Source organism: Hippocampus comes, unplaced genomic scaffold, assembly GCF_001891065.2.
Source record: "Hippocampus comes isolate QL1 unplaced genomic scaffold, H_comes_QL1_v1.1 scaffold37, whole genome shotgun sequence".
Taxonomy (NCBI): Eukaryota; Metazoa; Chordata; class Actinopteri; order Syngnathiformes; family Syngnathidae; genus Hippocampus; species Hippocampus comes.
Window position 1 is genome coordinate 1,716,873 of NW_017805535.1, and position 27,190 is coordinate 1,744,062.

Below are 27,190 nucleotides of genomic sequence, written 5' to 3' on the forward strand. Positions count from 1 at the left end.
TCCCCCCTTTCTCCCTCTTCACCTTCTTTTAATCATCCATCCTCATTCACCCCATCTATCTACTACATCATCCACCCAGTCTTCTCTCTCCATCTCCCATCTTCCTGCAGTCTCTCTATCTCTCGTCTCTGCTCTGGTCCTGCCAGGAAGATGATGGTGACGGTGATGATTTGACAATGAGCCTGGCCAATGATCAAGCATGACGGGAGTATCAGGGGGTGTGTCCACTGTCTAGCTTGGGGCTGATTCAGGAGTCAGACAAGGAAGAAGGAGAGAAACAGGGAGGTGGAGGAGACGGAGAACATACACCGGCTTAAAAAGGGGGGAAAGAGGAAGAGGAGGAGCAGGAGGAGGAGGGAGGGTGGAGGCTGTCACGGCTCCACGGGGGCTCAATCTGTGCTGTCATGGACAAATATCGACCAAAGAGGCCCACCACGCTAGCTCTTATGCCACAACGACCACAAGCCGGCACCCAGGTAGGGATTAGGGATGGGTCCACCCTTGTGATTTGGATGTCATTGAAATGAGCTGACTACGTTATGTGTCTGTTTGTGTTTGTGAGAGAGTATGGGCGGATCCTGTACTTAGAAGCAAGTATCATTAGCCCAATATGTCTTCACCATGATACAGCGATGGTTGTGTGTTTGTGTCTGCCTTGCGGTCAGGTGTATGTGTGCAGTTTCTGTCTGTCTGTGTTTGTGGCAAATTCACACAAATATAAATGCCTCATATTGTCTTTGTAGCAGGTCAGCACAAAATTTGGTTTAGCAGTGAATATCCTCTTATAATATCCTCTACAGAAATGTATGCAGTACAGTACAAAACACCCATACAAACAAAGCCAGCTGACACATAGTTTCATGAAGAATTTATCAACAATTTTCGCATTTGCAACGCTTCAGTAATGAGTAGTGTTAGGAGGCTCGATTGAACAGGAACAGTACCTCTTTAAATGAGCTGCATCCTGTTTACAGTGTCTGTTCCTATCAGAGTGGAGTCATCTCATTGCAGTATCCCTTTAGCATCAGCATTGAAGTTTCCCATTGCAACATGTTCTGTCACTTCATGCAAGAATACTAATAGACACAATATGTCTTGTTTAGATCATGCAGGGAATGTAATCTTTTGTCACGGTATAACGGGGTTGTTAAAGTACTTGCCTTTTGACCAGAAGGCCTAAACCTCTCACTTTTGATTGACTTTTTTATTATTTATCAGTATTTAAAAATTATTCTTAGTGATAACCAAGATATACTTCAGGCTAGCAAAAGTTGAAGGCAAAAAAATTGTAATTACCAATTAAGCTCGACATTTTCTTTTAGGCTATTGTGGAATTATTTGCACTGCAGATAGATATGGAAATACAAAGTACCAACTCAATTCTAATGAAGTTGGGAAATTGTGTTAAACAGAAATAAAAATAGAATACAATTATTTGCAAATCATGTTCACCTATATTTAATTAAATACACTACAAAGACAAAAACACAACTTACAAGGGTCATTGGCATGCTGGAGTCAATCCCAGGTCTCTTCGGGCAGCAGGCGGGGTACACCCTGAACTGGTTGCCAGCCAATCGCAGGGCACACATACATGAAGAACCATCCGCACTCACACTCACACTCAGGGATAATTTAGAGTGTTCCATTAACATGACACGCATGTCTTTGGAATGTGGGAGGAAACCGAAGTACCCGGAGAAAACCCACACAGGCACAGGGGAGAACATGCAAACTCCGGAATTGAACTCTGCACCTCTGCACTGTGAGGCCGACGTGCTAACCAGTCAACATCTGGCCGCCTAGCTAATAATCATGAACTTCAAATTTTATGGTAACATGACTTGATTACTGGGCAGCACGGTGGTCATGGTGATAAGAATAAGAAGAAGAAGTGTTTTTCTCCACTTTTTCCCCGTGAAGCACTGCTGTGCTACGATGCATGACACTCTTTTCTGGTCATTTAATGTTGATGGTTCATCAGGAGGAGGCACGGTGGTCGACTGATTAACAGTCATTGGTGTCAAACTCCGCTCCAAGAAGGCCACCGTCCTGCAGGTTTTCCATCTCTCCCAGTTGTAACACAACTGATTCAAATGAACAGGATCGATATCAGGCTTCTGCAGCGATTGGTGATGAGCTGATCACCAATCGCTGCAGAAGCCTTTGAATCAGTTGTGTTGCAACAGGGAGAGGTGGAAAACATGCAGGACGACAGCCCTCCAGTACCAGAGTTTGACACCTCTGGTGGTTAGCACATACTCCGATTTCCTCCCACATTCCAAAAGCATGCACGGCAGGTTGATCAGGCAATCCAAATTGTACGATTCTGAGCGTGAATGCTTGTTTGTCTATATGTCGACGGTGTACTCCGCCTACTGCCCGAAGACAGCTGGGATAGGCTCCAGCACGCCCGCGACCCTTGTGAGGATTAATGGATTAAAAAATGGATGGATGGATGATTTGTATACTGCAGCCCTGATGAGAGGCTCAGCTCAATGGACTACAAGGACATACAATAATGATAATTAGCTATTGTGTCAAAGTATCACTACTGATATTGTCTGTGACAGAATTGAAATTCAAATACAGTAGTCAAAAAAGTCATGCGATACAGGTGCAGAACAGGAGACATTCAAAGTACCGTTCTGGCAAAAAAATAAGGGCTGAAAATTGAAGCTAGTCGAATGCAATGGAACAATTGTTTTGACCTCTGTTATTTTAAGCATCTTGGATTGGATGTCAGTGCAGGTTTATGTCATTCAAAATCAATAATGTTTTTACCGTCACATGAAATGAACAATAATCCTGTAATTTTACTTTGTGAAATTTTTGACTTGTTTCAAGAGAAATGGAAAACCTGATTTACGTTCAATGCGAATACGAGTCACCTGATTATTATAAATGTAATTGCTGTGGTTAAGAACTGTGCTGCACCATGTTGGGATGTGCTAATACTGTATTACAAACAAGGATTTGATACCCACTTATTGATTTATTTTGTCTTTGAAACAGTCTTTTCACAACCTGAAGTGCATATATTAAAGAAAACCAACGTTTACATGCATAAACAACTTTATTCTAGACATGTTTCAGTATGGCATAACGCAATTACGTGTTAATTATATAGTTACTTCAGAGCTTGCTATAAAGTCAATTTCTGACTTTCCGCACGGGCAAAAGCGGTTTGACTGGCTGCTATGCACTTTGTCCTCTCTCACCACGGAGCCAGCTGGCCTGACCCCAGGATGCTGCATCAGCCAGATCACATCACATGCAATACCACTTTTTAGAACAAAATGTAATACAGTACTGACGTCTAAATACAATACTAAAGTCTCTATCTCTCTAAATTTTATATCTATATCTATATATCGATATATATCTATATATCTATCTATCTATATATATATATATACACACACACAGTATATACCCACCCGTATTTTCCGGACTAAAAGGTGCATTGGATTATGAGGCGCACCTTCAATGAATGGCCTATATTTAAATTTTTTTCATATTCACACATAGGGACAATTTACAGTGTTCAATGCATGTTTTTGGAAACTGGGAGCAAACCGGAATACCCAGAGAAAAGCCACGCAGGCACGGCGAGAACATGCAAACTCCACACAGGAAGGCCAGACCTGGAATCGAACCACTGCACTGTGAGGTCGGCGTGATGGTCACCAGTCAATCACAGGAAAAGTTTATTCAATGGGAATTGATCGAATGTGCTGTATGTGCCCTTGGATTAACTGGCAACCAGTCAAGGCAGCATAGCAGTAGGTTGGAAGGCAGAATGAATGCAGTATAACATGTTACACTTTCCAAGTTACCAAATACAAAAATGTCTATGATGTTTTTATTCTTAACTATTCAAAGCACAATTCTCCTCCCAGGCTAAATTATTAGAGCTTTTGTCAGGTTTTCCTGGAGCGCTTTCATTAATTTATTTAATGCTAAAATTCTATAAGGAGGACATACATACCGGACCGGTACATTTACAAATGCGCACACACACACACACACACACACACACACACACACACACACACACACACACACACACACACACACACATTTGCACACTAACACATCCGCAACACAACTATAGTAAAGCTTTTGCTTGCTTTCTTTGTGAACAATATGTGTTATGGGTGTAATTAGAACAGTTATGATAGTTCAGTCATACTGCATTCTGTATTTCACTCTCACACTTATTCTCTTTTCTCATCATCTCTCCCCAGGACACTATTAACAACAATTCTTTAGGGAAGAAGGATAGCTGGAAGGACTCTCGATCTTCTTCCCCACACATTACAGGTATGGACAATTGGACAAATCTAGCACAAAGTATGGTCTGTGTGCATGGGTGGAGTTTTCTTTCTTTGGGGATTTTTGTATTCGTGCGTAGGTGGAAATAGGTGTTTGTGCCACTGTGGAAATGAGCACAACCAACTTGATTCACTGTGAATCAAAGTGGTTCCCCTCATTCCATTTAAAAATTCAGTGTTGATGAGGAGCACGGTCTACATGGTGGTGTCACGTAGCGAGGTGGTGGTGGACCCAAAAAGCAGGCAAGAGGGAGGAGCAGGGTGTATTTGAAGAAGTGTATTGATAAAACACAAAAAACTAAATCCTAAACAAACAAAGTCCAAAGTATCAACCAAAAACCATGACTGAAGCCCAAAACTATCAATAACAAAAACATGACCAAAAACATGACCGAAACATGACTGACAAACAAACATGACAGCAGCAAAAAGCAACAATGACCCGACACCGAGTGTTCGGGCTGGGAGTCTTTTTAAAACACTAATTACATAATGACCAACAGGTGTGCAGCTGCAGGGAGAGCCCTACAGTGCCACCTGTTGGTCCCAAACCGAATCATGACAGGTGGAGATCGCTTCATGCAAAGTAGGTTTAAGGAACTGCAAGAAGATCTCTACTGGCGGATGACATAAACTTGTGAAAAACCTCCACCCCTCATCATGTGTCTGTGTGTGACTCCTCTCACTCTCCCCCTCCACACACACACACACACACACACACACACACACACACACACACACACACACACACACGCGCGCTCGCGCGCACGTACATGCACACACACACCAGCTGTTGCCGTGGTTGGGGGAGGGGCTGGGAAAATAATAATAATAACAATGCATTCAATTAATTGATTCTACAATGATTTATATGGTTTGATACATGCTGTTGTCATTTTAAACTAAAATTATGAATGAAATATGATAGCATCCACCTCACATGTCCGCAAAGCTCAGAACCACCAAAATCCATCACATTGGGTTACACCACCTGCGCCACAACTTAGACCTGCTTTCACCTGGTCTCAAGTCGAGTCTACTTTCTGTCGCTGCCGGGGGTGAAAATGAGGTTTGCTTTATCAACCTTGAGATAATAATGAGCATTAATCTTAGATTACTTCATTAGCAGTGCACATGTCCATACTGATACTTAAATAATAATGATTCCTGTTTTAACAAAGTAAGTACAAATCAAAATAATGGGTGGAAATCCAGACTACAGGATTGTCTTGTGTGGCTTTTCCAGCCCTTTCTAGATTTCCACATCAGGTTACCTAATAAATAATCAGATGCTTTTCTTTGTGTTTAAAGGGGATCAAACACGACCCGATAGCCAATCAAAAGCAGAGGACAAAGTCCGACCCTGCACCCGCCGCCCAGCCCCTCAACCTCCAACTGTCAATGGGGCAAACAGCAGAGCCAGCACTCAAGCTGCAGCTGGCGACACGCGGGCTCGACCGCGAGAAAAACATCCGCAAGGAGCCACGCACACTCAGTCCTTCAGCATGCCTCGGAGCCAACGGAGAGGGGCAGCAGCGGGAGCAGGAAGAGGAAGAGGGGCAGGGAGAGGAACAGGCACAATGAGAGAGAGGAGCTTGGGGGACATCAGAGGGAAGGATGGAGTGACATCAGGGAGGGAAGAACGAAGGGGTGGAAGACTGTGTGATGAATCCAAGGGGAAGGAGAAAGAGAAAACCATCAATCAAAGGGCAAAAGAAGCAAATGGACTTAAAAGCTCAGGCTCAGATGGGAGGGCAAAACTATATTCCAGAAAGGATAACCCGAGTGGAAGAAGGGGGAAGCCCAACAACTCACTTCCTAACCAAGTTTACCTGACAGCCATGGTAGTCCCACGCACACCTGTAGCACCAAGAAAAGAGGACAAGACCCAAGTCCAAGGTAATAAATCACCTTTGGCCTCAAATTGGAGATTAGCCCTATTGGTGTGTCCTCTTGCGAGACATTTGATCGCATAGCTTTGCTGACTTCAGACTTCAAGACAGTTTCACCATACTACTACTACTACTACTACTACTACTAATAAAAATAATAATTATTATTATTATATAAAGTCATAAAACAATGAATCTTGCAAGATATTGGTAACTTAAATTGAGTGTTTATTGTAAAAGGCTGCTATTCAATGAGCATTTACCATTCAATATTATGATTTTTTTTTCAAACTTTAAATATGAATTAGAACTTTCTTATTATGATTATTTTTGTTTATATGAAAACAGCCTTCCAATTAATATAGCTAATGGAGCTGCTAATGTGAAAAATGATCCTGGCATGACAGGCACCGACCAATTTAGGGCCCCGACTCCGGTGGGCCGTCTAAACAACGGAGGCATAGAACATGGCCCACTCAGACTCACTGTCCCCTGCCTCTTTTAGGATGCGGTCAAAGTTCTCCCATATGGACATTCCCATATGGATGCAGGGGTTATTCCTCCCAATCAGGCACTTGCAGAAATCACTGTCTTTGCCCGTAAAATCACATTACAAGAAAGTCCTTCTCAAATGAAATTAAATAGTCTTGGATAATAACATATTTATTTACAAAATTCATGTTCATGAACTAATCTTTGTTTATTTGCTTGTTGACCTAGGCCAAAACCATGACAGGAAAAGTCATAATCCCACTGTTCGTTCCCAGTCGAGCAGTGAGGGGGCATCCAACAGAATGTCCCTAAGCTCAGACACTGAAGGACCTCCAGCAGAACCCCAGCATCCTCCTTTATCCCATCCTGCAAACCCTGACATCCGTGAAGAAGAAGCGGAGGGAGCATATTCCACCTGTAAACTCCATCAAAGTACAAAATCCTGCCTAGAAAGTGATGCAAAATCAGAGAAGACGCAATTAAAAATGAAGCCAGTGCATGGAAATGGTGATAATGTGACTGAAGCGGAGAGCACCAAATCTGTCTCTCGGGCAGATCTTGTACGCGCACAAACTGTACCAATGAATGAAGCATCTGCAGTGTTAGACTGTGACTCTGTAAAATACACTTTGGCGGTTGATGAACATGCTCAACTGGAACTGGTTGGCGTCAAGGACTGCTTGCACGGTAAGAGTGGACACAATGATGACAGCGATGCTGAGACGGTCTATCAGTCAGCCAATGAGGAGGAAGACCCTGAGTATAAGGAGGAGAGGAAAAGGAAAGAAGATGAAGCGAGGAAGCAAGGTGAGACATTTTTAATTCAAACTTGCAAGTGGAAATGCTCAACGAGGAATTTTGTGGGGAATCTTTGTGTTCCAGTGGTTAGCATGTCGGCATTTCAGGTTTATGGTTCTAATCTCTGCTCTGGTCAACATGTGTGGAGTTTGCATGTTCTGCCTATGCTACGTGGGGTTTCTTCAGGCACTATGGCTTCCTCTATCTTAAAAAAAAAAAACATGTAGGGTAGGTTCTTTGACACTATATGTGTGATTGAGTGAAATTCAGAAGTCAGCTGGATAGGCTCCATCTTTCGTGTAACACTAATGAAGATAAGCAGTATAGAAAATGAATGGATGGATGTTTTTATGTGCTTTCAGGGTCAAATGTACCAACATAAAGCATAATCCTCTTAACACCCCTTCACTCTGTACCCTTTTTGCCATTCACACCCAAGGAAAAACAGGTCAACTAATCAATCTCCAAAAGAGAATCCAAAAGAGGGTTTTGGGCTCATGAGCTGGGGTTGTGGAAAAGACATTAGCAGACCGTAGACAAAATACTGTAGCAGACCAATGAATTGATATGGGGATACCAGATAAATTTGCAATGAAAATTCTGAAACATGGCTAAATCTTCTAATACCCGCGTTTTCAACAGCCCTTGAAGAATTCCTACTTCCAAAAAGGTTTCTCTGCATTGAAATGGTTCTCAGAGGAATCCATAGAACCCTTGAGGAACCCTTTTTTTTTTTCTTAAAAAAGGGGGTTTCAGTAGCAAATGTCTCCATGTAGAACCTCTGCCCTTCAAGAAGAACCCTTTTGGAACCCTTTCTCCTAAGAGTGTAAGTATTCCTTAATCAGATCTGATTCATTTCTGTGTTTTCTGCTCCAAGGTCGGAGCAAAGAAGAAGAACTGAAAAGAAAGGAGGAAGAGAAGAGAAAGATGAAAGAAGAAGACCTGAGGAGGCGGCGGGAGGAGGAAGTGAAGAGGAGGAGGGAGGTGGTGGCGAGGGTCAGCAAGCAGCCCAAAATAATGTCAACCAAAACATCAGACCAGGAGGAGTCTAATGGGGGGAGAGCAAGTGCCCCCAGAAGCAAGAAGTTCCTCAACCTGTTTTCTTCTGACAATGACTACAATTCCACTGGTTTGTTACCTCTTGTACTGTGGTCATTTTTATTCCTGAATAAAATATAGTAACAAGCTGCGCATTTTGTGTATGAGATACATTAAGAAAGGTGATACTACCGTACATCATTAGAAATGTCTTATAGAATGACTTTACTCTAAATTCTTGAATCTCCCATACAATGCAATACATCTTGATTTATATGTTACTTTCACAACAGCTGCAGCTTTTACAAAGCACCTTAAAGAACATTTAACATAAAATAACAACAACGCAACAGAACAAACACTATAATGCAATTTGTTCCCATGAAGTCCTCTTGTGCGATGCCATAGTATGAGACATATAGAAAAACAGATCGTGATCATGTGTATGATACAGATTCGTATTTTTTAGGTGCTGGCTCATTTGGTGTGTTTTCTTGTGTGTTGGATGGAGTGGAGCAACAGCAGAGCCACAGAGCTGTGTACAGGTCAGCACATTTACAGTACATGCGAACACTGTGATTGTAAGCTTGTGTCAATCAAGATATCGGGCAGAAATGTGTTGTTCTTTATCCATGATTAGGTTTGTTCCTCGTCATTCTGATGAACTGTACCTGGAGACAGATGACCCAGTCCTAATTCTCAACCAGTCTGAGGATCTGTGGTGTCAGGGTTATAACATGAGGACCGGAGCGACAGGAATCTTCCCTGCTTTCTATGCTGTCAGGCTAACCAAAAATTCCAACAAAGGTGAAAATTTCAATATAAACGTAACTCTCTATATCAGTCTTGACATGTGAGTAGGATGACTTTGGTGTAATCAGCGGTATGGTGGCCAATGGTTTGTTCTGTCACCTCAAATTAAACAGGTGACTTGTTTAAATATCTCAGCTCAAACTGGAGTTTATACTGTATGTTCCCTCTGTGCATGTTTGGGTTTTTCTTGGTACTTCCGCCATCCCACAGTTCCCCAAACAAACACTACTGCATATGTTCAAATTGTGTTTCCCAATTAGTTTGCCCTATTGTTTTTAGGTATGTTAGCATCTACTCATTCAGGCGCCATGTCCCACCTGCCGGATCACGTCTTTCACCTTCATTTAAGATAGATCTACACAAACTCATTCAGTAATTGACCCACCTGATGTGAAGTGATTGCTACACAGCCGATAAACAGCACGTCTCTGATTTTTTGGGGACCTTTTAGGACTGCTGGCCATTGACGACATCTTGATTGCCCTTTTGGTAGAATGGTCTCCCCCTCTTTTCTATCTTCTTGTTGTTGCACCCTGGTGCACAACAGTTGTCTACCACTGTAAAAGTGTGGCACCGTTTACTCAAAGTACTGACTATCTGATTTGTGCAGAGCATTGTGGGATGCGTCACGTTGACGTTAGACGCGAGGCGGCTGGTTATTGAGACGCACTAGCCTATGGTCGGCTAAAGTTTGCTTAGTTATGATGCACTTTATTTCCGAATCACTTATTTTCATAAATCTCAATTTTAACCTTTGGGCTGTTGGGAAAATGAAAAAAAAAAGACATTAAGGAGGGGTATTTTTTGAAAAATCTTGGAATCAACATTTTTGACCAAACGATCAATTTTTGTCAATACCGTAACTCAAAACTAATCTCCGCGACACTTGCCTGTTTTGTGTGAAAACACATCACATACACAGAAATAAGAATGATCTCTTCCAAATTTACTCACTCAGTGTGACTCAGTGGGACACAAAGCTACTATTCAATTGTATGAATGGAATTGTCAACAGCTGGATACACAGGTTAATTGTACCTCACACCTGCATGATCTCTCGTGGCACAGTATTGTGCCACAGCACTGTGGTAGAAAACAACAAAGTAGTGAGGAGATCTTAAAGGTCCAGACCACGTTTGCCCTATGTGGATCAACAGATAATGCAAAATGTCACGTACGGGACATAATGCAGATATTATTCACGATGTGGAGGGTTTTTGGTGGTGTTGGCTCACTACCATGTTTCCAAACACAAGAAAGAAAATATTTGCTCTAAAGGGGCAGAAAGGCTTAATGCTGGACTCGAAGATGAGATCCATATACTGATATGTGGTGTGGCACAAATACAGTACCTGGGCGCTAGCAACCCATGCTACGTCACTGTTGTTCTGGCAATTTCCTTTTCCTTTCAGTGATTTAATGATAAAATATATTACTGTACTTTTTTTCTTCATCTCTCACTCTCTCAGGACAAAAGGATGGTTCGATAGAGCAGTTCCTGGTGCGATTCTTAGGTTCTGTTCAAGTCCCCATCCACAAAGGCAGTGATGTGCTGTGTGCTGCAATGCGCAAGGTAAACAAACACATATACTGTATACCAAACAGTTAGTGTCATCAACGTGGAAGACGACATGAAAATTTTTAACATGTATTACAACTGTAAATTAGGAACAGCAGTATTAAAGCCAATGTGCTCTCAATTGTTGATTTGATCTCCCAATCCGTTTGGTGGCATCTGTCTTTAAATTATCAGGCATGTTTCCGACTTGATCAGATATGTACACTTCAGAGTTTATTTTGCTGCTACCATCATGTTCATCATCAATGAAGATCATTGAGCCCACCCCAAACCTACTGTAAATGTAGTCAAATCCTGTTTAGCTTTAGGACTATCGGGAAAGTTCTGGCCGACTCTCCGGTCAAAGGGTTAAAACTACCTTTATCCCTCGCCCGCATTAGAGGGACTCGTTCGTCTAAGTTTCTCACTACCTCGGTTTTAAGAAGTCAGTCCTGTTTTAAGCCCTCTCATCCACCTTTATTGAGTAACCTTAATAGAAATAAGGCGAACGTGAGGCCACTTCCTTTTTATGGTAGCTCTCTCTGTCCCACTTGCCATCGACCGAGGCCGTATGTGGCCCACAATGTGAAATGAGTTTGACACCCCTGCGCTAGGGTGACCAAATCCAGTCCTCGGAGGCCGCAATCATGCATGTCTTAGATGTTTCCCTCATTCAGCACACTTGATTCAAATGATCAGGATCGTCATCAGGCTTCTGCAGAGCTTGCTCGTGAGCTGAAAATTTGAATCAGGTGTCAGGAGGAGGGGAAACATCTATGGATTGATCACCATATCTGTGCAAATAGGATGTGTGGAATGGAAACTGGTTTAGTATAGTTCACTATTCTTAATAGTGACCGGCATCTTTAAATCCTATCCACCCATCCATTTTCTTACCACTAATCCTGCCAGGGACACATGAAGCTGGATATGAACCCAGCTGACATCAGGCCAAATGAGATAATACTCAACTGCAGAATTTCAATTGTCACTCAAAAGTGAGAAACTGATCTATATGGTACATTTGGCACTAACATTTTGCAAAGCTTTTCTGTATTTCTCTTGCCATTTTGAATGATTACCATTGTCTTCATCTGATTTTGGAATTAATTTTATTCCCTTGCATTCAAAAAAATTGTGCCTCGAGATACCTAAGCTATTAAAATCCTAGATCGGACCCATTCACTGGTTTTGAATTTTGCAGGAAACAACAACTTCAGCTTTGATGAATGCTGCTTCTTCTTTTTTTTTCAAGACAGAATTTTTACATATAGTAGCTTGTGTTTGTGTGTTTACAATGCTGCTAGTGCCTTTCCTCTGACAAGTTCACCGATTGACCTCGGAACTCATGTACCAACAGGTTGCATATAACAGGCGATTAGCAGGGCAGCCTCCCTCGGCCTGTGTGGTGGAGGTCAGTGTGAGAGGTGTGAAAATCAGTGTCCAGGACCAATGTCACTCTGCTCACAGGGTATGTGCAAAATGACACCTACAGTATTTTCCGCATTATAAGGCGCTTTGGAGTATAATGCGCACCTTCAATGAATGGCCAATTTTAAAACTGTTTTTCATATATAGGGCGCACCGCATTATAAGACGCATAGATTAGAAACTACAATAGTGGCTGATGTTGCATTATGCATCCACTAGATGGTGCTACGCTAAAGGAATACAATACAATACAATGCAGCTTTATATGACACTTTCACAACCGCTGCAGCTGTAACAAAGCACTTCACAGAACATTTAAAATAGTACGTCCAATAAATAAGAATATTGATCCGTATATAAGGCCTATTAGATTGTAAAACGTACTGTTGCCTTTTGAGACAATTGAATGCTTTTAGGTGTGCCTTATAGTGCAGAAAATATGGTACTCACTTTTTGTGGATTCATATTCTTATTTTCTTTATCTCTATTTCAGGGAGACCAGTGTTTCCATTTCTTCCATTTGAAGAATATCTCGTTCTGTGGCTGCCATCCAAAACACAACAAGTAAGTGGAATGAAGGAGTTACCATAACTGTATTAAGGAAGCTGTCAGTTTATTAACATTGGCTCTTCAATGTTAATTGATTTCTATGATCACTGCAAGTGACCTTAATAATTGTATTGCAGGTACTTTGGTTTCATCAGCAAACATCCTGACCAACCACGCTTTGCCTGTCATGTAATGATGGCAGATACAACTTTACATCCTCTGGCCAAGTCAGTAGGGTAGGCTGTCTTCTATTCTGCTCTGTCGTGCACATTATGGATTATCCACCTCAATCTTACAAATTTACATTCAGTCTTTGAGGTACTGTACTTTCCCATTGACAGTCTATTTAAAAGTACATATTTAAAGGTAAGACCGAATGCTGATGTTACACTCTTGTTTACATGGTAACAGTGAAATAAAGTTCCAAATTGATTGTGTTTTTAACAATGACGTTCCGAAATGACAGACTGATGCCCCGCTGCAACATCCTACACAAAGGCATAGTGTTTTATAAAAACTCACATGAAAAAAATAGTTTTCTGTTGTGTTTTGTGGATTCAATAAATATGGTAGTAAATCAGAGGTACAGGATCAGACGTTTTTAGATCCTTCTTTCTGACATATCTGAATTGTATTCCTTCATGTTTTACAGGAAGGCCTTCCATCAGTATTACAAGGAACACATTGGGTATTCTTGTCCCACTGAAGACATCTTCATTGAATAACACTTCTTTTTGCTTCAAGCAACAGTATGTCCTAAATTTGCACAAGCAGTGCATTTGTTGAGCTTCTCACTTTGCAGGGACTTTAAGTGGTTTATCATGCAGCCAAGAAAGAGATCCGAAATTGTCATTGGTTTACAACTCTGTTCAAATATCTCTTAAATTTAGGCTCTACGAGGGACTTTGAACAGAAGAAGCCTTTCGGAAAATAGTGGAAGCGTGTTTGGATCCAAAAGAGAAGTCCAGTTGCCTTGGAGGCAGGCTGGGTGAGAGAGTTACACCACACACTGGACCACCTCTTTATTTATGCGAGACTGCTTGCATGTTTGATTTCCTTCCTGTCTGCATCCACGTACAGCCAACTACTCTCGCCTGTAGCTACTCTATGTCACTTAGAGATGTATAGATGGAAGGAAGGTTGGACCACATGTGAACAATCCACAATTTTAACATACAGCATACTTGCCCTAGACCAGGGGCCCCCAACCTTTTTTGCCCCACGGACCGGTTTATGTCAGACAATATTTTCAGGGACCGGCATTTAAGGTGTGGCGGAAATAATACAACAAAATAATATGGTATGAGCTGCATGAAAACTGTGGCGTTTTCGAAATATAATAATAAACACAAGGAACGTCTAATCTGGCCGCAACACTCCGATCGCTATGGCAATGTTTAATGCCTTCAAAATACGATACAACGCAAATTCAAAGTGCATGAAAATGACGGACGACTCACCACAACACCGAGCTTGATTTTCTGCAACCAGACGGTCCCATCTCGGGGTAATAGGAGACAATGACACCTCAAGTGTGTGTTTCATGTCCAGTCTACTTCGTAATTTTGTTTTAGTTGCCGTTGCTGCAGAAAACCCCCTCCTCACACAGGTAGCATGTCGGAAATAGCAACAGTGCTACTGTGGCGATCTCAGAATATTCAGCGGTCACGTGAAGGAGAAGCGTGGCTTGACGTGTGTCAAGCGTAACACAGACGGATGTAACGGAGAATCCGGTGGTTTTTCAAAATAAAACATCTTTCGTATTCCGAAATTAATAAAACGGAATTAAGGCAAGTTCTTTCTGTGCGGCCCGGTACCAAATGCCCGGCGGACCGGTACCGGTCCGCGGACCGGCGGTTGGGGACCCCTGCCCTAGACCACAAACAGAATGTACATTATGAATAGGCCCATTAGACCAAAAGACAACAAAAATATTTAGATGATAGTGACAAGAAATTTGGGCAACATTCAACAACCTCACATCAATGCATTCCTTCAGTCAGTCAGACAGATTTGACCCTTTAAACCTGTGCAGTTGGGATCATCAGTTGACGTACTCCTACGGCAGCTGTGTCAAAATCTGGTCGTCAAGAGCCGCTAACTTGCATATTTTAGATGTTTCCCTCCTCCAACACACCTGATTCAAAAGATCAGGTTCGTTGTCAGGCTCCTGCAGAAATTGCCGTTGAGCTGATCATTTAAACTCATCAGTTCTGTTGGAGGAGGGAAACATTGAAAATATGCATGCGGCCCTTGACGAATGGAGTTAGACACCCCTGCCCTAGGGTATGTAAACTTATGAGCACAACAGTATAAATAAATATGAGTTACAGCCACAATAAAAGTTTTTTGAGCCATCTTCAACTAACCAGTTATATGTACATCCATATTGACATGTCTATGTCCTTGTCATGCACTTGAACAAAAGTATATGTTCCTTTTGTTCAATATTTAAAATTCAATATTTTTTTAGATAATGCATTTTGCTTTGCTGTAATAGATTCTTCAAAGCACAGTCGATCTTTGCTCAAAAAGTGGTCAAATTGCAATTTTAGATTTGAATGAAAAGGGCATGAAGTGGGCATCAATCCTCAGCCAGATGCATTGCTTTTCTACATTGTTTTGAGTAAAAGTCAACAGCTTGAACTAAAAGTCAAAATCCTTGTGCCTCTCTCCTGTCATTAAATTGTCTTCTTCATGGACTCAGCACAGCAAACAAGGGCTTCTGATTGACAACCTCGAGTCGCTGTTTAAAAGTTAGCACCGTAGTGTATCATAAAGTAATGGCCCTGCTTGTTTCTTTGCACAGACTGTAAAGAAAGTGTTTAAAAAGAACATATAGAAAAATATAAGTGTTTCTTATAACCCTATGACAATCTACTGTTGTCCAACTGTTCCCAGATAACTTTGTTTGTTTTTTTCCACCACCACAAAAGCAGTATTCCCAACTAGGGGTTGCACAACTTCAGATTTACGCAGAGATACAAAAAAGCATTGATGTGCCCTGGAACAATGCTCGAAAGCTGTCCTGTTTTTGGGCCCATCACAGCAACTGGTTGTGCATGGTGGGAACTTGCCATGTTTGCAATAATGACGGACCTCTTCCTGGGTGAAATAATTTCCCACTCTCTTTTCCCAATGATAAAAAATGTTCAAAAATCTACGTACTTGAGCTTGGCTTTTTCCACCTTCACTGGTTCTCCCTCACTAAACAAAAGCCACATATTCAGAAATACAAGACAATTTTAATCAATAAAGGTACAAGACTCATCTAATCCAGCGCACTCATTTTTTACTGCAAGCCATAAACACATGATGAGCAACCCGTCGGCGATATGCTCTAAACCAGTGAAGGGCAACTCAAATGCTGGAGTGTTCCACAATTTTTGATCAGTGCGAACCGGGGGGCCACACAGGACCATACGCTTCCTAACCAGATGTATGATCAAAATGCCATTTTAAGTATGGACAAAATACATGTGTAAGTACAAAATATTTTCTTTTAAAATGCATATCATTTTTTGGAATACATTTCTCATTGCATGTATAAAAGATCCATTATCCTAACCCTACAACAAAGGGTTTGAAGCAAACAACAGAATAACCACATACTGTGATTTGTTTTTCCCCCTGCGCAAAGGGCTCTCTTGCATAAAAATTACCACTCAAGGATAGCACAAAGCTTCTTGAACAGCAAACCAACTAATTTTGTGCATTTTTTTCCACACAAAAATAACTGACTCAAAATGTTAAAATTATTGTGATACTGTGTCTGTCCTGCATATAATTCCAAATCTGCAAAAACTAACTCACGTTATACTATAGGGCAGTATAAGACCCAGTGTAAGCGTAATTAAGCCATGTCTGTCATTTTGCTGTGACTGGTGATATAACAACTTCACGGGCACTGGTCCAGGATTTTTTCCTTCCTGGGGCTAAAAGGAGGCTTGACTGATACAGGTGTGGGGGGGGGGGGGATAATTCATAAATATATTTTAGAGTATCAAATCAAATGCCACAGGGTCTTAGGTGGGGCTGCACAGATTTCTGATGGGGCTAAAGTACCCCCTAGCCCCCGCGTAGTGTCAAACCTGCATCTTAAAACTACAGTGCAGTGGACCTCTGCATACTCGCAGATTTGCATTTTTTTTTTTCTTTTCATTTTATATAGATATATGGTATTTTCCTGTTTCCCGCCCGCGTTTCCAAGTAAAAAACATATAGTGAATGTTAATCAGGGTTTTAAAGATGTATTTGGGTTAGTAAAATCTATTTCACCACCAATTGGGGGGGGGGGGCTTAATCAAGGGGCCACTCAAGAGTGTGGTTAGTGGCCGCTGTTGCCCATCCCTAAATGATATTATGGAGTAGTAAAGTCGACAAATCGACTGGTCTGTACAACCGCTATTCCTGACCTGCGTTTTTTTTTCTGTACAGTTACAAGGCCCAGGTGTTCAATGCAATCTAGTGTAATGTTCAACACTGCAGCTTGTTGTCATATCAGTCAACATCATACTCAGCCAGGGGCGCAGATGAATTTTGGAACTGGGTGGTGCGTGGACCACGGTTAATATTATAAAATTAATCTAAATAAATAACCATAGTGTTTCCGTGAGTACAATGTAGCAAATAGCACAAATTCAGGCTTGTAAGATTCGTCTGCCTTGCTGAGTTCGAAATCCGACTTCAATCGGAGGAGTAACAAATTCCCACATTCTTGTGTAACTTAAACACATCAGTAGTTACTGTATTGCACACTACTGTATACACTATGCAGCATCAATGTCCTCTATTTTACCAGAGAATTTTGTCACTTTATGCGGGGACGCAAGTGCAGCGGGACGGATCATGTTCATCATAAGTCTGTGGGGGACATGTCGCCCCCTGTTCCCAAGGCCATCTGCGCCCATGCCCACAGCTCACATGATGTAATAATTGTTGTTTCCTGCTTAAATCTGATCGCACCATGCGTGTGGCACTCTGGAATAATTATGAAAGCATTTATCTCAATTGGAAATGAACTTATGTTTTCAAGAACCTCAGTGTATGAAACGGATCTGGCTTTCACACTCACCTGATCTGAACTGTGACTAAGGACGTAAGCTGCTAAACAACGTATCAGATTCAAGCAGGAAATGTATTTGAAGTGTTTCATGCAAAAAGAGTGCCTATTTATTTTCTTACATGGTTACTTCGGTTCTGTGTTTACTGTTGTCTTCAGATGCGTACCGTATTTGTACAGCTTGATATTGATTGATTCGCTAACACAGCTTAACGTGGCTATTTCAGGTGGGGAAAATGAGCGGTAATAGTCAGCAAACCTCAGGTTTAAAGATCAACATGGAATTTTGAAGTCGAACAATTAGAATATGTCGGAATAAAGTTACAGAATTGATCAACTCCAAATTTTAGGAGGGGAAAAACATTCCATGACAGATAGTCCAGATGCAGTGGGGGTAGTTTTGTCCACTAGGAAGTCTTCATCTCTTCTATTAATAATCTTAGGGATCAACTGTACATAATTGTGATCAATATAAATACTGTATGTTTGTATAGAACATCTATACTGGAAGTTTGACCAAAAACATGGGAGAAACACTGCATGAGATTGATGTTGAATTCTGCACAGAGTGGTGCTGCTGATGGTGGTTCATTGGTTATTCTTGTCAATAAAACACATTCACAACTGCAGAAATGTGATCTTCATTTGTATGATATCGTACAATATGTATCAACTGCCCAGAACATTATACCTGCTTGCACAAGTTAATAAGAGCCAGTACAAGCCCTGGTTTTTTTTTTAAACATCTCTACACAGATAAATTGATGTGACTTTTCTTAATGGCAAAAATTCAACAATATTTGTTAGGTACCCAACCAAAATACTAGAAATAGCTCTCAGTTATGACATACTGCAATTGTACATCATTATAAACTCCATCCATTTTCCGATCCGATTTATCCTCACAAGGGTCGCGGGGGTGCTGGAGCCTATCCCAGCCATCTTCGGGCAGGAGGCCGGGGACACCCTGAACTGGTTGCCAGCCAATCGCAGGGCACACAGAAACGAACAACTGTCTGTGCTCACACTCACATCTAGGGACAATTTTTGAGTGTTCAATCAGCCTGCCATGCATGTTTTTGGAATGTGGGAGGAAACCCACGCAGACCCGGGGAGAACATGCAAACTCCTCACAGGAAGGCCAGAGCCGGGATCGAACCCACGACCTCTGTACTGTGAGGTCGACGTGCTAACTGGACCACCGAGCCGCCATCATTATAAACTCCAACAACTATAATAAACTTGTTTAATACCTCTCCAACAGTGTCAATCAAACCTGAACATTTGTTGTACACTACAAAAACGCCAAATGTGTGGTCGTGTCCCAGCCTAAAAAACACAAATTTCTGGGATTTCCCAAAAAACAAAATCAGTTTAACCGAAAAAAAATTAAAATGAGTATTTTTTTTGGTTATCATACGGTAATTTCGCACGTTTTGATTGAAATCACGCTTAAAAAGAAGGAAAAAAAATGTTCCTTCTCGATATAAGCAGGGAGCACCAAGTTAATAAATGAGGGAATCTATTTTGTATGTAGTTTATTTTTTATTTTTTTGGTTATCATAAGGTAATTTCGCATGTTTTATTTCACACGTTTTGATTGAAATCATGCTTAAAAAGAAGAAAAAAAAATGTTCCTTCTCGATATAAGCAGGGAGGACCAAGTTAATGAGGGAATCTATTTTGTATGTAGTTTATTTTTTTTATTTTAACAATTTATCTAAATTGTTATAATTGACAGTAAAAAAATGATTTTTCTACTTACAATTTTTTAAAAAACTTTGACTTTAGTGCCAGATTTGAATCGTGCATGCAGTGGTACACGCCGGATAACTAGTGAGTGGGCTGCTTCAGACAGGGCATACAGCTTCAAAACTGTGCCAAATAAATCCTATGAGTTGAGTGACTCGTGACAACCCTGGATGGGACAAGTCGAAAGCTGCAACAACAGCATTTGAATCTCTCAGTACTACCATTTGTACCAGTCTCTTTTTTTGATAAGGGGGCTGGGGGTACAGAGTAGTAGAGTGTCAGAACTATAGCGACCTTTTTCTTTTGCAAGTGCTGTAGGCAACTGCTGTAATCATTTGTGGAGGCATCAGAAAGATCATTCACAAGCGGTCTCACAGTTCCATCTTTAATAGCTTTGTCATATTCTTCAGTCCAATACCCTCCCCCCCCCAAAAAAAAGAGAGCATTATGCTTTTGAGTGTATGGTTAAAGGACAGCTGGTGAGGGGAAATAACCTTTCAGTCTCCGTGTTCAAAAACCACCCTAACATTTGTACAGTGCGGTCTTCTTTTCATGCTTCCTTGAATTTGAGGTTCAAGTATTTTCATGCCACTACACTACTCAGATGGGAATTAAACTAACTCGTGAGTCGACGCAGGCAAGAAAGTTTTCTGCGTATCCTAAGAGATGCATCTTGGAATGGGAAGGCTCAGTTTTCAGAAGAGTCAGTCTCCTCCGTGGAGCCGTCGCTTTCCACCTCCATCTTCCTCCTGTGGTGGATGTTCCTTCGAGGGGAGGCCTTCCGCTGCACCTCTTTCAGCATCGACACTGCACTGCCGCTGCTGTTACTGCTGGGGCTGACTGAGATCTGGGCGATGCTGCGGGGAGGAAAGCAAATTAGGCCAATTGAAGGAAACGGAGCAATGATGGCATCAGGGAAAAAGGCATGAGGGAGGTAAAGGAAAAGCAAGTTAAATGTGATGCAGTCATTAAGGGGAATTCAACTGATGCATATCTCACAGTTTGTCCAGTTCCTGGTCCATCTCTGGGTCATTCAGTACCTCTGTCTTACTCGGTAAGGCTCCTGTGATCAACAAGCCAAGACGGAAGATTTCAATTTTGAATCTTCCACACTTTTCAATCCTGCCTTTGGAGTCAGTGCTGTATTCAAGTGGGGAAACTTATTCTAGATTTCCATTTTTAGGGATTTGTAAGGAGACGAGACAAAATGACAACAACAACAACATGTGAATCATAACTAGAAACTTAACAACACAAAAACAGAACATGACTTTTCAATGAGAGAAAGTGTGATAATTGTTTTAACACCTTTTTTTGTGGTTGTAATTTGCATAAGCATAGAGGGTATGGGAAGAAAGGATAACAGACCACTGGCATGAAACAAAATACAATCATCCTCTATCTGTGGTAGAGCTGCACTATACAGTATTGGAAAAACAGGATATGGGTGTTGAATTTGCAATATCGATATTATTGCGGTGATTAACATGTAACTAAAGAAATGCTATTTTTCATTATCTAATGAAAGAAAACGTCACATACTTAGCTAATTCATTGCAGTTAGTTAGTGTAAGTAATGCCCTTCGATACGGCTTTATTGGATGGCGATGCGCATTTCATGTTGCATCTGATTGGTCAGATAAAAGCCCTATTGGATGGCGATGTGCATTTCATGTTGCATCTGATTGGTCAGATAAAAGCATACAGTTCTATTCATACAACATGAAATTTTTATCCAATTCAATTCACGCAATATGAAACCTATCGCCGGTCTTTGCGATACGCATTTTGCAACTGCCATTATTGCGCTGACAATATTCTTTCGATACATTATGCAACCCTAATCTGTGGTCCAACATTCTGTATAGTGGAATAAATGAAAGCAACAGCACACGGTTCTGAAGCAGCACCTCTGCTTCTCAACCAACGAAACAGTTGGAATAACTATTGTGGGCATATAATAATGACAAGGAGAATATTTACCGATCATTAGGTTGATGGTTTCGTGTTTAGCCAGACTCATCAGTAAGCTGTGGTAGGACACCTTGCCAGTCTCTTCTAGCGCTTCTTGTAAGCAGGACCTAGGAGGGTGGCTACACGTATTGCACACACACAAGCACACGCAAACACACACTTTTTGGTTTCGCATGTTTAGCAGAGTCCTGAACTGCAGAAGGTTCTTGGATGAGGTAGACAATCAGATGGAGTTGGAGCTAAAAAGGAAAGTTTCAGAGAATCTACAGGGAACGAAATAAGTATGAATTTGTTGACAATCACAAAAACAGAGAATACAAAGAATGTATTGCATAGAGATTCAACAATTAAACCATTAATGGACAACTACTCAATTGTCAAATTAATCGACAAGTATTTTGATAATCAATTCATCGTTCAGAGACCTTGTTTAGTTTATAAATGTCCAAACCCTCTGAATTTCAACCTCTCAACAGTAAATATTCTCAGACTTATTTGGTCCTACCCCCGCCTGCTGTGGGCAGTAGGCGGGGGACCCCCCGAACCGATTGCCAGCCAATCGCAGGGCACACAGAGACGAACAACTGTCTGCGCTCACAATCACACCTGGGGACAATTTGGAGTGTTCAATCAGCCTGCCATGCATGTTTTTGCAATGTGGGAGGAAACCGGAGCACCCGGAGAAACCCCACGCAGGCCCGGGGAGAACATGCAAACTCTACACAGGAAGGCCAGAGCCAGGATCAAACCCAGGACCTCTGCACTGTGAGGTTGACGCGCTAACCACCGAACCACAGGGCCGCGTTTATTCAAAATAAGACATTTAATCAAATTATGTTTGTGCATTGTCTGAACTCTGAATTTGAAATAATGTCCTGTTTTTGTACAAAGCGATGGAAACTAATATCTCTCTCTCTCTCTCTCTCTCTCTCTCTCTAGATAGATAAATCGAATATCGGATTCACCCATTATATGGGGAAATAGTCAACATATGAAGCGATCATTAAAATAATTGGTAGTTGCAGCCTTTGCATTGTGGAACAAAGATTCTGAATCCACATTCATATGCTGACCAAAGCCTTTTGGTAAACATGATTTCAATATTTTTTCCTCTCATCTACGGTCAGTATCACATCGCCATGGCAGCGATGAGCAATGAGAAATAAAATAGCACTTTGAACATCTAAGAGTCCCCCAAATCGGCCGTCTAAATCGTCCCAGCTCACGTTCCTGACTTTCTATTATCTTGCACTGAAAAGAGGCTTCTATGAGGCTTCTTCTCAGATAGAGCTCATTTGCCATAACGTATAGATCGGTCAAAGACTTCAGTTATGTTCTTCTGGAACTTCCGCCCATCTTTCCAGACGATCGATGGAATGATCAATTTTAAGTTTCTCACAGTCACCGAGACTCTTATCCCACAATTGCACAGTTCTGCATTTATATTTGGGTGGTTTTGACGCCTGTCTGTTAATCCTGTCCGTCCGTGTTTGGCAGGATTATAATACTTTGGGATAATAGTTAATTCTCGTAAACAGTCATAGAATAGCTTTATTTTGTTCTGACTTCTGTTTCTTCAATTCTGTTCATTTTAATCGTTTTTTGGAGCAATTTGTGAGTTTTTATTACTTATTTAAAAAAAAAATCATTTTAGTTTAGTTTTATTGTTTTTTTAATACAAGTTTAATATGAGTTGGGTGCAAGATACAAAAAACCCACATATCACTGAGTCTTGTGTAATAAAGTAAACTACAATTCTCAAACAATGGTTTGACATTCCATCTAACGTAGCTAAAGATGAACAGCATTACCAAGATAAATACATGTAAAATGAACCCTGAAAGCTCATCTGTGAAGTAACTTGAGAACGACAAAAACGGAGAATATTTTCACTATAATATAGTTTGACAAATATAAGATGTACAGTAGTAAACTTTCAGTGTGACTTTTTTGTTCAGATTGTGTTAATGAAAATGATTTTTAGCCATTTAGTTAGTTTTCATTAACTAGAATAACCTTGGTCTCGAGTTAGGTCAGTGGACTGCATGCCTTACATTTTGCATTTGACACGGTCTGTTAATTGAACACTTTTGTATGAAGGACTTTTTTTCCTTTTTTCCAAGACAATTATTTTCTCGTAGTCATTTTGGGTCGCTAAGATTTAGACTAAAATTTAATAAATCTAAAAAATAGAAAGATGGGCTGGATAAATTCGGATTCCACTGTATATTCTGGTGTCTTTTATTAGTATCTGTTTCTGGTGTGTAGTGTTGTTGAATAAGGACTAAAATTGGTCTACCTGTTTTTGATGCGGTCACAGAGTGCGTCTATACACTCAGCCAGAGTGGAAGCCTCCACTTCTAAATCCTGTTCCTTGTTATTTTCCTCTGTGGTCAAGCCGGGAAGCTGTTCAACAGAAGTTGATGTGGGGACAATGACGGTGTTTGGACTCTTCCCTGCTAACAGATCCTGGTAGATCAGCAACACACTGTCGAGAAATTCTACAAGCAGAATTGGGAGTATCAATGTATGCTATGTTCTTTAGAACATACACAGAGAAGGGAATAAAGAACATAGAGTGGTAATAATGTTGGTATTTTATTGTATTTATTTTTATTGTATCTAGTTCTAAACAAAAAATGCCAACTGAAGGTAAATCTATCAACATGTACAGTAGGGCTGTGTGCTGTGGCCTTAAAATAAAATCTCAGATTTCTCCCCACAAAAATCAGATTTCTGATTTGCTTGTCAGAAAGAACCCACACACACAAAAAGTCTGTTCGGAGCCATGTTGTTAATGCAAGCAGTGTGCCGCTGGGACACGTGAACAATTTATCACTAATACACTTAACACATCATGTCCCTGTGGCTTTGGAACACGTAAGCAAACATCCATGCTCAAGGTGGACATGCTCACTCTTGCTGAAAACAAAAGAGTAAGGCAAATGTCTATGTTATCGGGGGAAAAAAATCATTTGAGCATTTAAAACATAGATGGAATGACATGTTTGTTTGTTTGTTTGTGAATCATGTCGGAAGAGCTGTTTTGAAAGCACAAAGTGGATAAATGCTGGTGTGATTTCCCCAAAAGGCCCAGTGTTGATACATCCAGACAACATGAAACAATACCTTGGTAGTAGAATTGCAGCTGGAAGGCATAAAGGAAGTCTGAGAAAGACATCAGGCAGTCAAAACCATCATCCGTCAAAACAATTCTATGGGGAAGAAAGAAAAGAAGTTTAACACACTGTTTTACTGCCAATGAGCTGAAAGTACTGCCCACAAACCGTGTTAAAAAACATAGTTATATGAATATACTACGGTATACATACAAACATCATATTCATCATGGTTTTTTTTTAAACTTGTTTTCGCTGCTTGTAGATAATTTGTGTTCATCGCTGAGTTCAAATGCAGATTCTAAGTTAGTCCCACTAGCCCATTCGGAGGTTAACGAGTAAAAGAGAAATACCTGAACTCAATTAAATGCGAGTTTTCCATTTTTAAATCTTGGTCAGCTCTACACCAAGATTTATATCGGCTAAGCAGTCAAACAAGTGTTGAACAAAGCTCGAGTTACCCCCCCACAACAGCGGTTATATCAGTGAATGATCTGCATAACGCATTACAGATGAGGCTCACAATCCCAGTGTACACATCCAAAATGATTTTGACCAGTGCAAGATAAGAAACAAAATATCCAGGAAGTGATTATTTCTCATGATCTGTGATGTTGCAATAAATGGACCTGGCTGCACTCTTTACTGTCTCCATCGGGAAGTCTGGACATAGCAACTGGAGCAAGGAGCTGTACTCCAAAATGGACAGCAGATCTGGAAGCAACAACCACAAGGAGAAAAGATTAATTGACTTGCAAGATGGAAGAATGCTACTCAGTTTGGGTGCATGTTACGGTTTTCACGTATTAAAATAATAAAAATAAAACATTTACACCACATCAATGGCATCTGTGATAAAACTAGTTCAATAATAATAATAACATTAATAATTGCAGGAGCGAAAAGCACCAATGTCCAAACACAAATAAATTGTCAATTTGTATTTGTCAACGAGTCAATTACTGTTTGTCCATATCTATATCCTAGAGAACTATGCAACCATTTGACCCCACACAATTTTCAAAACCATGAGGAAAAACATTGTCTTCTGACTATTTTAGTTTCAAGTGTTTCTCTCACCTCCACTCTTGCCAATCTGACGATAGCATCTCCAGAAGACTCTGATGAATGAGGCTCTATTATGAGGAGTGGCCTTGATGTAGTTATACTCTCTGAAGAGGATGTGGTTACTATTTTTTACGCTGCTAAAACTACAGACACACAATAAATAAATGCAAATATATTGTAGATACACATACGTTGTAATCATATCCAAGTGACATAGATTAGATTACACTTCCTGTAAATGAGTAGCCGAATAAATATGACATACTATTCAGCGAAGTAGCGGATTACACCAAAATGGGTGTATTCCTCTTTATGTTCCAGCAGCTGGGTCAGAGCATCACTCAGGTAAAACAGCACATTACTCTCAGCTGTGGAACAATTAAAAAAGAAAACAAATCATTAAACAAAGACAAGATGGCACCCGGGAGGGCATAAGTTGTTGCAGTAATTGAAAATTCGTCTATGGGTGGCCCCTAATCTCCTAGTTTTGGAAGTGAAAGCGAAGACAAACGTGAACTAGTCGATGGAATAACCTACCGAGGTATTCGTCGACCGTGATAGTTGGGTTAAAGCGATTCATTCCTGACGTCATATCGACAGAAACAGTCGAACATTACATGTAACCTTGCTAAAATGTATGCCTATCGAAAATGGACGGTATAAATGTCTGACACTGTCGTTTTGAGATTTTCCTAGCTCATGTCTCTCTTCGCCCGGATTTTATCGTTCAGGACAAAGCGGATGTTGTGAGTCACCATTTCAATTGCGTTAAAAAACACATCCGAAACCTTGGTTCCTACCCTCTTTGGAAACGCAAATAGCTTTTCATGGCAACGACACTTGAAATGGTACAATGTTCTCACCAAATTAGCTTACAAAATATTTGGAGCATTTACCTTGCAGAAAAAGGTTAACGAGACGACGTATTAAATTTATTATTGATAATTGGTGGACCGAAACTGCTGTATGATTAAAAAAAATAAATTAGCTTGTCTCTGTAGCCTGTCGAAGTGAGGCATATGACTATGTACAGTGGCAATTGTGGCATGAACAGCGCCAAGGATCGCGCAACAACTGGGCAATGTCAGGGGCAATGTTACTGAGGCCGACAGCAAACGCGCTGCAAACGTCCGAAGGCTGCAAACACATGAATGATGGCAATAAGAAACATAAATAGATAAATGCAAAAAAAACCCCAACAACAACAACAACAAACAGCAAAAAAAACAAGAAAGAAATGCTGCAATCACAGCAACAAATCGGAAACAAACATTGCAAGGTAATAATAATTAATAATAATAATAATA

General features: G+C 40.8%; 2 protein-coding genes across 3 annotated transcripts; one reads left to right on the forward strand and one right to left on the reverse strand.

The window, feature by feature from the left end:
• LOC109520759 (C-Jun-amino-terminal kinase-interacting protein 1-like) lies at positions 1-27,184 on the forward strand. 2 transcript variants are annotated; one of them, XM_019878220.1, is made up of 13 exons: positions 2-476; positions 4,251-4,326; positions 5,649-6,236; positions 6,950-7,528; positions 8,397-8,648; positions 9,027-9,102; positions 9,198-9,364; positions 10,840-10,943; positions 12,289-12,399; positions 12,853-12,923; positions 13,046-13,144; positions 13,561-13,657; positions 13,799-14,102. In XM_019878220.1, exons 1-12 carry the CDS (start codon positions 405-407, stop codon positions 13,631-13,633), a joined length of 2,268 nt encoding a protein of 755 aa, XP_019733779.1. In that variant the 5' UTR covers positions 2-404; the 3' UTR covers positions 13,634-13,657; positions 13,799-14,102. The 2 variants fall into 2 exon arrangements, with proteins under 2 accessions (XP_019733780.1, XP_019733779.1); XM_019878221.1 differs by lacking the exons at positions 13,561-13,657; positions 13,799-14,102 and adding an exon at positions 27,163-27,184 and having other exon boundaries at positions 1-476.
• Positions 20,094-26,686, reverse strand: cstpp1 (centriolar satellite-associated tubulin polyglutamylase complex regulator 1). The gene is made up of 9 exons (XM_019878222.1): positions 26,421-26,686; positions 26,149-26,251; positions 25,896-26,026; positions 25,445-25,529; positions 24,826-24,911; positions 23,996-24,197; positions 21,706-21,815; positions 20,722-20,785; positions 20,094-20,579 (listed from the first exon to the last, which is right to left on the reverse strand). Exons 1-9 carry the CDS (start codon positions 26,473-26,475, stop codon positions 20,411-20,413), a joined length of 1,005 nt encoding a protein of 334 aa, XP_019733781.1. The 5' UTR covers positions 26,476-26,686; the 3' UTR covers positions 20,094-20,410.
• Positions 27,185-27,190: the final 6 nt, after the last annotated feature.

Coding starts and splice junctions, on each gene's coding strand:
- LOC109520759 (XM_019878220.1), top strand. CDS start 405: ATGGACAAATATCGACCAAAGAGGCCCACCACGCTAGCTCTTATGCCA. Junction 10,944..12,288: donor TGTGTGCTGCAATGCGCAAG/GTAAACAAACAC, acceptor ATGTACCAACAG/GTTGCATATAACAGGCGATT. Junction 13,145..13,560: donor CCTCTGGCCAAGTCAGTAGG/GTAGGCTGTCTT, acceptor CATGTTTTACAG/GAAGGCCTTCCATCAGTATT.
- cstpp1 (XM_019878222.1), bottom strand. CDS start 26,475: ATGACGTCAGGAATGAATCGCTTTAACCCAACTATCACGGTCGACGAA. Junction 25,530..25,895: donor TCAGATTGGCAAGAGTGGAG/GTGAGAGAAACA, acceptor TGTTGCTTCCAG/ATCTGCTGTCCATTTTGGAG. Junction 24,198..24,825: donor GCTGCAATTCTACTACCAAG/GTATTGTTTCAT, acceptor TTCTGCTTGTAG/AATTTCTCGACAGTGTGTTG.